The following is a 14,142-nucleotide window of genomic DNA, read 5'->3' as shown; positions in this document are numbered from 1 at the left end:
TGGTGGGGAAACAAGCAGTAAACCCTTTGGCGAGGCTGCGATCAGCAGTGTGATTCAGAGCTGCTGCTGGTGGTTGACAGCCGGCACCCACCTCTGAACCGCGCTGGGAGGCGTCCAAGCCAGGGTGTTCTGTGCGCAGCTGCTGCTGTGGGGTAGAGTGGCTCCTATTATGCAGAGAGAAGGTTCTTGTGCTCAAAGGAGTGCCCCTTGGAGGGGCTGCAGAGGGGATGAAAAGGAGGGAGACCCCCAGTGAGCTTTTTTCTTTTATCTTGCAGATGAACCAGATGGCAGGAGCAGCAGAAACCAAAGAAGGAGCATGAAGCCTTTAAGAATCAGATTGCTAAAACGTAGGGAAACTGAAGCCAAAACCTAGGCCTGGACAAAACAGAGCACCAGAGTGGAAAAAAAAAAAGGCACTGAAGGAGCTCAGCCAAAAGGGGAAATAAGAAAATAAACCAGCTCAGTTCTTCAATTCAAATTTAAACTCCTCTGAGAGGAGACTTGGAGAAACTGAAGAACTGGCATTAAGTCTCCTTTGTAGCTGCAGCTGCTCACGGTTATCTGCCTGTGGCCTGTGCATTTCCCAGGGTGGGAAAAAAGGGCACCAAAGAGCGACCAGTGGACCCATCACAACCTGACACAATCGGGCAAACATTCATGCTTGTCTAACAGGTAAGAAAGGTCCTGCTGCAGCATTGCCACAGCCCACAGCAGCTGCTCTGCATCAAGACACTGATGGTGGGGGACACATAATGTTCCCTCTGCTCTTACTTGCTCAAGCCGGGCTTTCTGATCTCTCTGGAGAGACGCTGCTGAGCCTGCATTTTAATGCACTTTCAGGTCCCAAGACAGATTTTCATCAGGCAAGACCTTGCTACGGGATGTTGCGCTACATCCTTTCTTCTCAAGAGTACTCTCATTTTTCAGAGCAAATGCCCATAGAAAGGTCATGGTGTCAGGCACACCATCTGCAGGACGTGCTCTGCTCCTCCATTTCCAACCGCAGACTGGCGGACACTGCTGCTCTATCCCCCCGAGGAAGCATTACAAACCGCTTTCCGCCCCCAGCCCCCCGTTTCAGTAAAGATCCCGTGACACTTGGTGGAAAAAAAACAACGTTGTATTTGATTTACAATTAACAGGATTCACAAATAATGACAAAGAAACAGATTAGCCATGAAATTAGGATGCCTCTGTTGATGAAGGAGTAGCTGGCAAAGCACCTTTATGTAGAAGTCATGTACCTCGGTCCTAAGCAGTGTAAAATAACTTATAGCCCAGGCAGGTTCAGGAATGGTTATACATAAATGCAAGAAGTTGAGTACAGAACAAACGAAAAAACTCCTCCCAGCGTACTGGGCAGGAACCCAGTTCTGGTGAGGCTTTTCAGAAACTGAAGGTAAGGCCCACTGACAATTACTAGGAACATTTTCAAAAAGGGGGGGAAAAATATATCAACAAACAGTAGAAGTCACTGCATGGCAGCCTACCGGGCAGGGAGGTCGGGCAGCAGACAGCGCGTTAGCTTGCTGAGAATCAGCAGAGTCCGGGCGCTTGGCAGGACAATGAACGAAGGAGTACAGATGGCAGCGCTTCATTAAAATGCTACTTTACTGCCAAAAGCTTGCGAGACAAAGAGGAATAAAGTTTTCTGATGTGCAATACAGCAATTTAAGGAGACGTACCTAACTTTTTGATTTGTATGGAGCTTACCTATATTGTAAACACACACTTTCTAACAAGTTATTTCCGTTTTCTTTGCTATGGGTTACAGTGTGTGTTCAACCAAATGCAGCATTCCAAGGCTCAAAACTGACTGAGTGGTTTCCACTAGACGGGTATATGATTTTTCCAATATCATACTAGTATTTTACATCACAAATACAATAAAAACAAGTGATGGTATTTCTAGGACAGTTCCAAGATTCAAATTAAAAAATCATCAGAACCATTCTAAAATAAGATACTATACATAATCAAATCATGTTAAACAGCACACTCTCGGCAAGCAGCTAATTACAAGCATTCTGCTGGTCATGTTTTTCACACAAAAGTCATTCAATAGCACATAAATATTTCTTTTTCTGATCCGCTTCTTTTTACAAAACCATTCATCAGATTCACAGAATTAGTACAAGTAAGGCACATTAGCATATATCATAAAACTCACAATAATAACAAAGAGTTGTAAAGTTTTAAGGACTAATTCTTTCTTTGCAGTGATTTCTGAACCAAGTAGAACCCTCCTACATGGACATTACTCTTATTTCTGTCACAGCCAACTGTGGTGGGTGCAGTACTGTGCATCACCATGGACATATATAATTAAATTAAGAACCGTGTGTGGTAGCAAATCCCATTCTCAGATCTTGCAGGGAAATCAAACACATTATTCACGATGTTTGTTATGAGCATAGACTAAGATTTAGAACTGTATGGAAGTCAATTTCCAGTTATCAAAATAAAAGGGGATATTGCATGTGTCTCTATGTTATTGTTTTCCTAGTAGAAATATTGCTTAACGTAGAATGGATGCTATAGTATTGAATTTAATTGCATAATGAATCCTAAATGCTGATGACACAGATTCTACTAAATTAAAGAAACTATAGGTCTTCCTCTTCCGCCCCCCACCCTGGCCCCAACCAAAGGACTCTCTTTCCCACAGAAGATTCATTTACACACAACACAGCTTTTAATTAGAAGCATAATTTACAGTAAAAATTTTTTACATTACACCTCTGCTATCAAAAAAACATGAAATCTTTCATTTAAAGTTGTAATTATACATTAAAAAATAGAACACTATTTCCTTAACAGGAAGAATGAATTTGAACATCTTCAGATCAGATTTCTTTATTGCGGCTTTTGAGTCAAAGGTCAGTCACTTTATTCTCTAATGCAGCTGCTATTTGCTGTAAACGGAAGGCAAGCTGCATTTTTTGCGCAGCTGGATCCTCTTCAAGTGCATTTATAATCTGGAAGAAGTAAACACAGAATGTTTAGAATCATTTAGCTGAAAATATACGACATAGTTCCTGGACCAAGCGTCTGATACTGCTTTGGTTGTAAAGAGTCCTTTGCATTTACTCTGCACAAAAGATAAAGTCCATCTAGTAGGCCCTGTGTTGTATTTTTACACAAAAGCAATAAAAATGATCATCTCCGTTACTTTATCTAAGTTGCTGTAATGTTTCCCATTATGCTGGGATTCAAGCAAATTAATAGGTGGTACTTTATCTTGTGAAATACTACATTCCAAGATGGAGCAGGCAGGGGGAAAAACGTCTTCGTAGCTATTTGAGAAACGGTGCTTGTACTTACAATGCACCCTACGAGGCTTAAGGGCTGTTTACCGGCAGTAATTAAGGCCCATCCCCAGGAGCTGTGGTTGTGAGAAGCTCCTGGGTGGTCCATGCACAGGCACAAGGTAGAGCAAGACCAGGTCCCTGGTGTCTGTGGCCAATAAGAGGAAGAAAATGGCCTGGCCACAGCGTTGGGGAGCTTTGGCAGTTTCCCTTTGGCTCCCGCCAAGAAATGCCGGGACTCTGGCCCAGCACCACGTAGCTCAGGAAACAAAGAGCTCATTAGAGGAGCCCCTCAGCATCCCACACGCAGCCTCTGTTGTACAGAATATATATATATATAGGAAGGTACAACTCTAAGACATAAGGGATTTGGAAACAAGAGCTAGAAAAGGTCAACTGTTATGAGAAGGCTTTTCTTCAAATAGAGTTTTTTAGGGCTCCTCAAGATCAAATTTCAAAGGTTTCGAAAGGTTTTCATTTCCAACGTCCTTTAGGGAAACATTTCCACCAACTATTAGATTTCTCCATTAGAAGAATGTGTTACACGGCAAAACCATTCCTTTTCTAGAACTGGCTTTATTAATAAAAGTCAGACACTGTAATCAAGCAGAAACCTTTAGCTCTGTTTAAATACGATATAAACTTGCAAGTACAAGAACTAGAGAAATAGAGTTTGCCTGTCACTACCTGTGGTTTTCATTACTTGCACATCATTGACAATGGAGATTAATGCAGTCAATATTAATCTAGCCAATAATTTCACTTTGAAGAGCTGGTATAACATTTGAGTTTCAAACGCGGGAGCAAATTTATTAAGAAATAATTATTTTAATGGATTTGTTTTTAAAGCGTGAAAGTATTTTTACAAGACAGAGTTAATAAACACTTACTACAGTATTTAAATTGAGCCTAATATAATTTGATATTGTTCCCTTAATTTAAACAATTACATCTAGCTGTAACTCCTCAAATCTAGACTAAATAATTCATGATTATCTCTGCTGGTGAATATATCCTTCATATAAATGTGGACAATTAGAATGTACCCACTTAGTCACTGTCAAGCCCTGCAGAGATGCAGAAGGTACAGCGCATGCTGGGAATCACTGCGTCAGTAATAAAGACAAGGGCAGCTGCAAAACGTTCCAATTTATGCAAATTAAAACATTTTCATGGAAAATAAATAAGCGCGATTAATTTTACGGAATGGTTCTTGACAGATTATTTCCATAACTCTGAATTAGCAGCCTTTTCATCGGATGCACCTTGTTGTTATACACTGATGTACGCGAAGGGAAGAGCCGCAGCAGCGCACTGGGCTTTGCTGGGCTGCCACTGGGAATCCCACAGCACGGTGACTCCAGCTGCGCCTGCCACCACCTGTGAAACCAGGGACACAGGGCTGTGCAGGGACAGAGGCTTTGTGGTTCACGTGTCACCCAGGGTCCCTGAGTGGGTCTGCAAGAGTTCAGCCCGCAGGAATGCGATGCACGTCAGCTGGGGCAGCGCTGGGGGCGACGGAACCAGCGCCATGGGGCTGGTCTGCATTCCTCTGGCTGCTTCCCCTGCCGACCCCCACCGCAAGGACTCACAGGGTGATTTGATTTTCACTGTTAACATCTGTTTTAAAGCTGCGCCAGGCTGGCTGCTCCTGTATAGAGCAGCTGCAGTGGAGCTGAGGACAAGACTTGCTGCCTTTAGTGCTAAATGTAAGTGAAAACACGAACTGTGCTGAGGCACAAGACAAACCGAAGAGAGCTCACATGTGCTGCACTCCTTTTTGATTCAGCATCTGCTCTTACTTGCCTTGATTTAATTCTGAGAGTTTTCTGGAGGCATTCATTTCCATGGAAACCTTTGAATAAAAGTTCCCTTCTCTCTTTTTGTTTTCAGATTAAGTTTGGAGAGCCACAGCCATAGCCCAGCTACACTGGGATATTCTTTGTCTCCCTTTCCACAGGGCCTGAATAACCTAAGAAATGTTTTGGACCGGATCTGTGAGCCTCCTCTCGAACCAGACTATATTCAACAGTCACTCTGCCTCGGTTTACCTTGGGCAGACACTTCATTTGGCACAGCAAAACAGGGACGGTAGCAGGCATGGCAGTTATAAGTGCATCTTAACTAATAAAAAAGGGACGGCTCCATTCCTACAAACAAAACAAGTTTAATGGGTTGTTCCTAATTAAAAAAGCACTGGCTTGAAACCTGATACAGCTCTGACGAGTGTTTCTTGCTCAGTGACATTCTTAAGTCCTAATTCTTAGGACTGAATATAGTAGAACTGAAGAGAAATGATTTTTAAACTGTCACTAACAAAACCAGATAGCCCATTATGAAATTGTTCATTTATAAGAACACACCTTTGACCACTGTAATTGCCAAGCAAGGTGTATAATTGCAAAGTTAGAGCTTTCTGCTCAGCGTTGATTTTACCCGATTATCCACGGAATTCCAGAAGTTGTTCCTTTAGACTGATGTTAGCCTTCCTAACTTTTTACCATTAATATTATTAAAAAATAGAAGCTGCAACTTACCTCATCATAGTATTTGTTAGTGTACTGGTAGAGTTGGTGTAGAGCCACAAGCGTATTTAAGGAATCGGTATGTGCCTGTTAAACAACACAAGCGAGCAGCAAACATGTCAAAATAGGATCACAGACAGCTAAAAGTTACGCACATGCACGACTGCTGGATACAATACAAAATATTTCCAAATGCAAACTCTGCATCTTGTAACTTTTGTTAAATGACAGTTGGGGCAGAAAAAAGGGGTGAGAAAACTTTTGTTTGGTGATTTTCAGATCAAGACTTTCCCACTGGTGTTTTTCCAGCCTGTCCACAAGTCTAACACTGGAGGTGGAAAGTATTTTGAACTGTGAACATCAAACCACAGACTACAGCTGAAACATCTGTTAACAACATGGGTGTGTATAACTAAAGCATTTAGTGAGTACAATCTACGTATTGTAGAGATATTAAACATTGGTTCTCTCACTGTCATGGCTGTTTGAAATCCTTTCTCCAGCTCTTTTTAACTCTTTGAAATTATTCACACCTCACTTCAGCAAAGGTGTAACCCATCAAGATCACGAGCGCATGTACGTTATGAAAAAGCCATCTGAATCACAAAGATGGAAAGGGGGGAGAGAGAGAGACAGAGACAAAAGACTTTAAATGGAGCAGGAAATAACCCTTCAGTTACCTCTTCCTCCCTCCTCCTCTGACGTTTAACTTATTTAGTGAATGTGCTCTACCTGTCTAAACAGATGTTTTTCATTCAAACACATAAGATTCAAATCTCTAGCAACATCTTTAGTCTTTCAAGTTAGTTAAGAAAATGAAGAATTGCAAAATATTGCTACTGGCATAAACGATTACCCAAGGCATAAAACAGCACAGATACATCCATCTTTCCTTGCTCTATAAAAGTCACTTCCAGAGCTGTTCAAAATTTGCAATGTTCGATCAATCCTTCCATATTAATTTTTATCATAATTTTGAATGTAAACAGAAAGGAACAACATGTGCTGCTGATATTAAAACATTACTTTGAATTTACTTTTAATCACTAAATGTTTTAATTTTATATACATCTCAATTTATGTAATAAATAAAGTGAACTGGAAAATGAAATGTCACTGCAGATGAGTTTCAAGTGAATGACTGAAAATAGAAATGCTCTCATGAGAATGCTGATCTGCAAAATGTTAGGTCCTAAGGGCACTGAAATAAACAAACCACAAAAAATTCTCCAAACATCCTCCTTGCTCTAGAACTCTTCAACTAAATTAAGCAAATGAGCAAAGCAGCCAGTAAATACACTGTCTCTTTGCTCATGCTAAATAACACCTTTTAACACTGGTGAGGGCTTCTCCTGGTTCTCTCAGTTAAATAAAGTGCTGCGGAGGCAGAAGCCTGCTCTAGCTAAGCTGAGCTGCAGAGCAGACCAGGCTCTAGCTAAGCTGAGCTGCAGAGCAGACCAGGCTCTTTGAAGACTGAAGCAGATTTTGTGGTGTCTTTGCTCCACCGGTCTCCAACCAGACTCTCCAGCTAGTAACCACCCCCCTTGCTCTTCTCTGTGAGAGGTGACCCCCAGTCACCTATAATGCAAAAAAGAAAAAGTGCCTCTTCGTGAGCACATGGTGATCTTCTCACATGCAGCATAAAGCAGAGGTATTGCCCTCACACAGACAGCTCTGAAATGGGCTATAGTTAACGTATGTGCCTTGTCGTTCATTTCTGGAGCCTAATTTTTGCTGCGGTAGCACTCTGAATTCCATTATTATAATACTTGTTATCAGTATGATCAATGCTAAAAATCCTCTATATGCTGTGGAGAGAAAACACAATTCAAGAGCGCTATAATTTTTCCACAACAGGTGTGAAAAAAACCAAACACTTTGCTCTGGCACCTACATCACTCAGACAGACGAGTGATGATAACCATTCTTGGTTCCATTCAATAATCAACACTTCAAAGGGCTAAAGGCATGACTACACTAAGCAGGAGTATTTCAAAGACGTCTGAAATAACTCATTTGATGTTTGCACATAAAATAAACCCGCTTGTTGAGGTAGAAAGAGAAGACAAAGAAAAACAGTGCTATACTTGGCTCTAATTTCAGGATAAGAAAATGAAATTTATTCTTACCCGAGAAATCTCTGCTAGATGGGTATTCATATCTTGGTCACTAACTGGCACCATCTGACGAATACCTTTGTAGTAACTGCAACAAATGAAAACAAACTTTCAATTAGGTGAAATACACTCTGGCTTTCTAGTAATTCCATATTGCGACTTTGCAATTATTTTAAACAAGCTTCCTAATAATGCAAGAGATGTTCTGCCACAACAGACCGATCATTCCTTCAGTAATCCTGTCTCCAAGCAGTCATTAGTGCCTTTGCAACAGAAGCAAATCACACCTGATTGTACAGGGCCAAGCAACAGGAAATAAATCTATTTATAATTGCAGCTGATGATTATTTTAGGTCTTCAAACTTTTGAAGTCATCAGCTAGCAAGAGTTTTGTCCTGTGGCAGAACTTCTGCGGTATTCACAGAATTTCCAATCGGTAAATGGGGGAAGTCAGAGATGGAAAAGAAAACAAAGGTGTTTGTGAAAGTGTTTTCAGGATTTGATCTCGACTGAGCTATGGAAGTGCAGCACTGGTTAGACAGATCGTATGGGTGACAGCGACTGCCACGGAAAACAGCATCATCTTTTCTCCTGAATAAATGTATCCATCAATCTATCCATCTGTCTGCACAGACATGAGCACGGGCTGGGTCATAACGGTGATCCATTTCAACCCTGCCATCGTCGTTACCAAGGGAACATTTTAACATTCAGGTGTAAATTTTTTAACAACTGACAGTTGACTATGACTGCCTCAGCATTTGCCTTTCCTCTTACTGAGTAAGTTCACATGGGCTTAAGGCCCTACCAACTCCAAATAAACATGAAAAGAGTCTATACTTACTCTTCCACCATTTTCTTATAGTTAAAGATTTCTTTTGCATAAAGTAATTTATTACTCGGAGAATCCTGAAAAATTTATAAAAGAGAGAAATTGTGTTGATTTATTTTGTAGGAAGCAACAAAAAGGCAAGAATCTAAGATTAAGCTTTACATTGACATGCACTTGAGCTTTACAGATATTAACATTTGGATGCTTGTTATTAACATCTACCTTGGTACATGGGTGGGATGATTTGTCTTAAAAGGATAAAGTTTACACACAGCATTACTGTTGAGTTTTACAAATATATCAGTGCAAGATAATACTAAATATTATTCATGGACATGAATTAATCAGTTCTTAAACTTGCTTTTTATGAAAGAAGCTGGTATTTTCTCCTTTTTATAAATACCAATTGGCAGATGACACAGTAACACTGACATGTTCACCAACCTGTTAAGTGGTGAAACGCTAACTTCATTATAAAACAAAAAAGAAATGATCAAGGCTGTATCTCCTCAGAGAATGGGTATTGTCTATGAGGATGCCCTTTGTCTTGTCAGGCATGACTGCAGTCAAGATGTAGAATGCAAATCACTTACTCTGCTTAATTTGTGCTCTGTTCTTGTGCAAGCATCCATGAAAGTCTGTGCGATGACTGACAAGGAAGCATCCACTACTTCATGAACATGAACATCAAAGATGAAATGGGGATTTTTCAGTATGTTTACCCAGAATCTAAGAGGCAGGCTGTAAAGCAAGAAAGAAGATAAATAATCCTTTTTACCCAATAAATATTCTACAATAAGTACATCACATGAAATTAAGTATGGGTTTTGCATTTTTGCCTCCTCACAACAGTGAAGCTTAATTTTATGTCAACATTTATACAAGCTATCTGGTGTCTGGTTTCCATGCCTGAAAGCCAAGCTTTTACAGAAAAACTCATATGAGAAAAACCTCGAGTGCCCCAGAACAGCAAGAGAACATGTCTGTGTGATTAGAGAAACTACCCGAGTAGCATTTACGAGATTTTGTGCTTTGACAGGTAAATCTAGTCCAATTTGCTTCTTGCTTTCCTCTTCTCAGAGAAAAGCAAAACAAAACAAAAAGTAAAGCGGTAAATCTGCCATCGAAAACCCCAGAGGTAGGCTAGTTTCATTTCTGCAGCTTCTAGGCTTAGGGGAATCCTTTTGGTCATCTAAACATATTATCTCAGTTAAAATGATTCGGTGAATTATAAATGAAATTTACTTTGATTTGTGCTAAGAGTGCCAGTACATACTTGGGAATCACAGTCTCATTTCTCTGCAATGCAATTATTATTCTGTTCATACTGTACCTGTTTGTTTTCCAGATGTGAATGGTATCTTCATCCTTGATGTCATGTTTTTCTGCTTGTTCATCAAGGAAGTCAAAGAAGTATTTCACAGCTGGTGGCACCACATGGTTCGAATTGAGCACACTATGAAAGAAGTTATCTACAAACTGCTGAAGTGTCCCCTGAAGGAAAATTTTAAAAAATCTATTACTTTTGTGTTGCAGGCTGAACTCAGTGCCACCCTAGAATATTTTATTCTTTTAAACACTAACAGCCCAGTCTAGTTGCAGTCACTGATGGCCTTCATTCTGAGCGCTAAGGGTAACGGGTGACAAAAAACAAGGAACTTAGTGCAGTGGCCTTGCCAACTGCCAACACAGTAAAGGCCTTCAAGAGAACAATTTTATGTTCTAACCTGAAAGGTTGTGACTTCATCGACTATTCTATTGTTTGCACAATAAGGTGTGCTTTCTGCTTGACAAAAGAAGCAGAAACTGGTCGCTAAGTATACAATACATTTACACTTCAGGGTTGTTTTGCACAAAAAATAATTGTTAGCCATTTTTTAATGGATTTGCCACTTGCCACCTCCAGTTTCTCAGACTCCAGAGCACCATGCAATTTGTAGAAAGAGACTAAGAAGAAAAAGCACCAATGAGCACTTGACCTTTTGTTTAAGGGCAAGCACCCATCTGTCATCAGACTGCCAGTCTGGCCCAGCTCCACCGAGCCCAAGGAGTGAAGTATCCCAGGAGGGCTGTGTGCTTGGTTGGATTCCTGCATCTGCCTGGACCTTAGAGACTGTGATCTCAGAGAATGTCCCCTTGTTTTAGAGATGACCCTGTTGAGGCCACATGAAGTTTTTCCCTGCTCAGCTGGTTGGCCCTACGGACATATTTAGAAATCATAGAATCATTCTGGTTGGAAGAGACCCTCAAGATCATTAAATCCAACTGTTAACCTAACACTGTCACTAAACCATGTCCCTAAGAACCTCATCTACACATCTTTTAAACACCTCCAGGGATGGTGTCTCAATCACTTACCTGGGCAGCCTGTTCCAATGCCTGACAACCTTTTCTGTGAATACTTCTTTTCTTAATATCCAATCTAAACCTCTCCTGGCGCAACTTGAGGCCATCTCCTCTCATCCTATCACTTGCTACTTGGGAGAAGAGACCAACACCCACCTCAATACAACTTCCTTTCAGGTAGCTGTAGAGAGTGAGAAGGTCTGCCCTCAACTTCCTTTTCTCCAGGCAAAACAGCCCAAATTCCATCATCTGCTCCTTGTTATGACTTGTGCTCCAGACTCTTCATCAGCTTCAAGGGCTGCATCTGCTTTCTCGCTGTCACTCCAGCTGCCAGACCCAGAACAGGGAAGGGACCGAGAAGGCAAGGAGCCCTGTGCCACTCTGCTGTCAGCAAGGACACACTGAAAGTCCTTGGGTTCTAGGGGTGGTTGTAGTTCCAGCCATCACACCTCACCAGCTCCATACGAGTTAGGAAATCTCCAGGCTGGTAATAATCCATAAACTGGCTACTGGGAATAGAAAAGGGCTGGCTACATCTTGCTGGCAATTTGTCCTGTCATCTATACACAGACTGTCCTTCACATCCACTTTCATACCCAGACAAATGGCCCTAGCTGAGGGTAGATCACCCTCATTTTCACAAGGAGCCTGGCTTTAGGGTCATTAAACACATTATCCTAAATTCTTTCTGCAAGGAGGAGTGCTTCACAAAATTATTTTGATTGTGATCCATTCTGCAGTATCAGCACCAAAAATACTCTAAAGAGACTACTATTATTTGAAAACACTTTGATTAGTTTTCTATATTATACCACAGCATGGGTCACAAACAAAACCAGGGAAATATGTGGCTTTGTAGCAGTTTATAAGGTATTTGGTTCACAAGAAAACCCAACCAATATTATCTAAACAGGTGGCACAGAAAAGAATATCCATCTTTGTCTTGCAAGAAAAATCTTTCTTTAACGAGCACAAAATCATGGTTCTCAGCTTTGATCAGGAGTTATACTTTATGTCTTTCCCAGTAATGTTCCTCAGGGCATATTAATCACTTGAAGCCCTGAACGCCAGCTTGTATGTACATGACACAAATTCAACATTGCAGCCAAATGTATGACTAATAGTTGCATCATTTTCTTCACTTGTACCTCAGAATCTCAGATGTAAGGTGTAACTGTGGCACAGCTGAGCCCTACCTTCACAGAGAGAAGTCTGGTCAGGTAGATTTCTGTAATAGCTTTGGTCCTCTCTTTTTCTTTCACGCTGCCCCGCTTCGATTTACCTTCATCTATTTCATCTACTGGCCGAACTAGATGCCAGACCTTATTTTCATCTTCCAGGAGTGCATGCCCTAGAAACAATAATTGCAATAATTACAAAAAACGCCCTGCACCCAAATCAGCAACATGAAAATAATCATATACAGGTAAGATCCTCGTTCTCCAGCTTTAATTTACCTTTTATCTTGCCGAGAGGATGTAGATGACTCTGTTCCTGTCCAACATAAACAACTCAAGTACTAAATGTTCCATAATACATAAGCTGAAAGAAACAGCACTGAAGTAGGATTGCAACTTGCTTTTGTCAAGAATAAAGAGAGAGGAAGGAGTCACACAATAGAGAAACCCCCGTTCAGTCATGGATGCACAGTATGTATATTTTTTGAGGTCCAATACTCTACTCCTTTGTGAGTTCTCAGAGACATGATGAAGTTACAGAAATTCAGCTAGGTCTGACCCAACAGCCACCACAGAAAGGGAAACTGTAGCCTGCTTCAGGTGCCAGGCAAGAGATTGCTGTAGCGGCTCTGGTGAATTTGGCAATGGCAATTTAAGAATTCATGTTATCATTGTTTTTTCTAGGTATAACATTAAAATTTACATTTTTTTACCCTAACTGCTGAATTCAAAGTATGGTACCTCAGTTTATCAGCATCTGACCAGCAGCACTTTGTAGCTGAAAGGAGGAAAAATGTTTCCTTTTGCTGAAAGGATGTGAACTCCAGAGACAGAGGTAACAACTGCAGCAAACTCGTAATCCATTATGAGATTTTAAGAATTTGTTTGTCAGTATTCATAGCTTAAACCAGACAAGGAGACTCATACCAACTCTGTTACCATATAGCAGAAATGAGAATAAGCTCCTGGATGCTTATGATAGCTCATCTTATCAGAGTGCCCTGCTATACTGTGCCCATGGCTTGGTCACACCAAGGTCATGCCACAGTCCCTGAGCTTAGTTCAATAATCATGCAGCACAATGAAGGGAGTCTTACATTTCAGCATCAGCATGAATGTTCAGACAAACTCTATGTTTGAGAATCTTTTGTTATGAACAGTTATGGAAGAGATTATACAACTGTTTTAACTTGCAGTTAATATCCCTCGAAAAAAAGATTCTGTGTCACAAACTTCGTTTCAAACCTCCAGGCTTTGCTTGTTCTTTCTTTGGTTTCTCATTTTTTATATATACTTGGCACAGTCCCTAAAATCAATGGAGCTTTTCTAGTGGAAGTTACCAAATCAGTATATTTAAAATCATTGACGTCTTTAAAATGTGAGTTATTTTTCCCATAAAATTGTGATTCATCCCTATTGCACAAATTGTTTTGCAACACTGCTAAGTTTTATGCTTTAATATATGTATCTAATGTAAGCAAATACCAGTTACAGCAGAAAATATCAGTTTCCAATTGCGTGAATTTTGTCCTTTCAAATTTTTGGCCATAGTAGTTTATTAACTAAGTTCCTCAACAACTACATTAAGTTTGCCAGCTTGCATGTATGTTCAATATTTTAAATTACAGAGGAAAATAACATTTATATGTAACCTGGCCAAACCAACACTTCTGCTTCAATCTGCTTTATACATCCTCATGAAAAGCATTAGCTGTGCAGTCTTCTGCGGCCTTTACTTCTTTTTAACCAGGTAGGTATAAAAAAATCTCGCATTAAATCATGTTGCCCTTTGAGAGTCTTTAATTTGACTTGGAAGTTCATGTGAAGCAAGTAAGA

At 40.5% G+C, this 14,142-nt stretch overlaps 1 protein-coding gene across 8 annotated transcripts in view; it reads right to left on the bottom strand.

Moving 5' to 3' along the window:
* Positions 1-1,102: 1,102 nt before the first annotated feature.
* Positions 1,103-14,142, bottom strand: part of PLXNB2 (plexin B2) — a 258,438-nt gene continuing 245,398 nt past the window's right edge. For all 8 annotated transcript variants that reach the window (XM_005514866.3, XM_065048907.1, XM_005514867.3 and 5 more), the window contains 7 exons: positions 12,325-12,479; positions 10,116-10,276; positions 9,376-9,523; positions 8,795-8,859; positions 7,963-8,038; positions 5,846-5,920; positions 1,103-2,978 (listed from right to left, as the gene is read on the bottom strand). In XM_005514866.3, coding sequence (XP_005514923.2) covers positions 2,874-2,978; positions 5,846-5,920; positions 7,963-8,038; positions 8,795-8,859; positions 9,376-9,523; positions 10,116-10,276; positions 12,325-12,479 — 785 coding nt within the window. In that variant the 3' untranslated portion in view covers positions 1,103-2,873. The remainder of the gene's footprint in view (positions 2,979-5,845; positions 5,921-7,962; positions 8,039-8,794; positions 8,860-9,375; positions 9,524-10,115; positions 10,277-12,324; positions 12,480-14,142) is intronic.

The sequence above is a fragment of the Columba livia genome, chromosome 1 (genome assembly GCF_036013475.1).
Source record: "Columba livia isolate bColLiv1 breed racing homer chromosome 1, bColLiv1.pat.W.v2, whole genome shotgun sequence".
Lineage (NCBI taxonomy): Eukaryota > Metazoa > Chordata > Aves > Columbiformes > Columbidae > Columba > Columba livia.
Note: the sequence above shows the minus strand (reverse complement) of the source record. Positions and strands in the feature narration are given on the sequence as shown.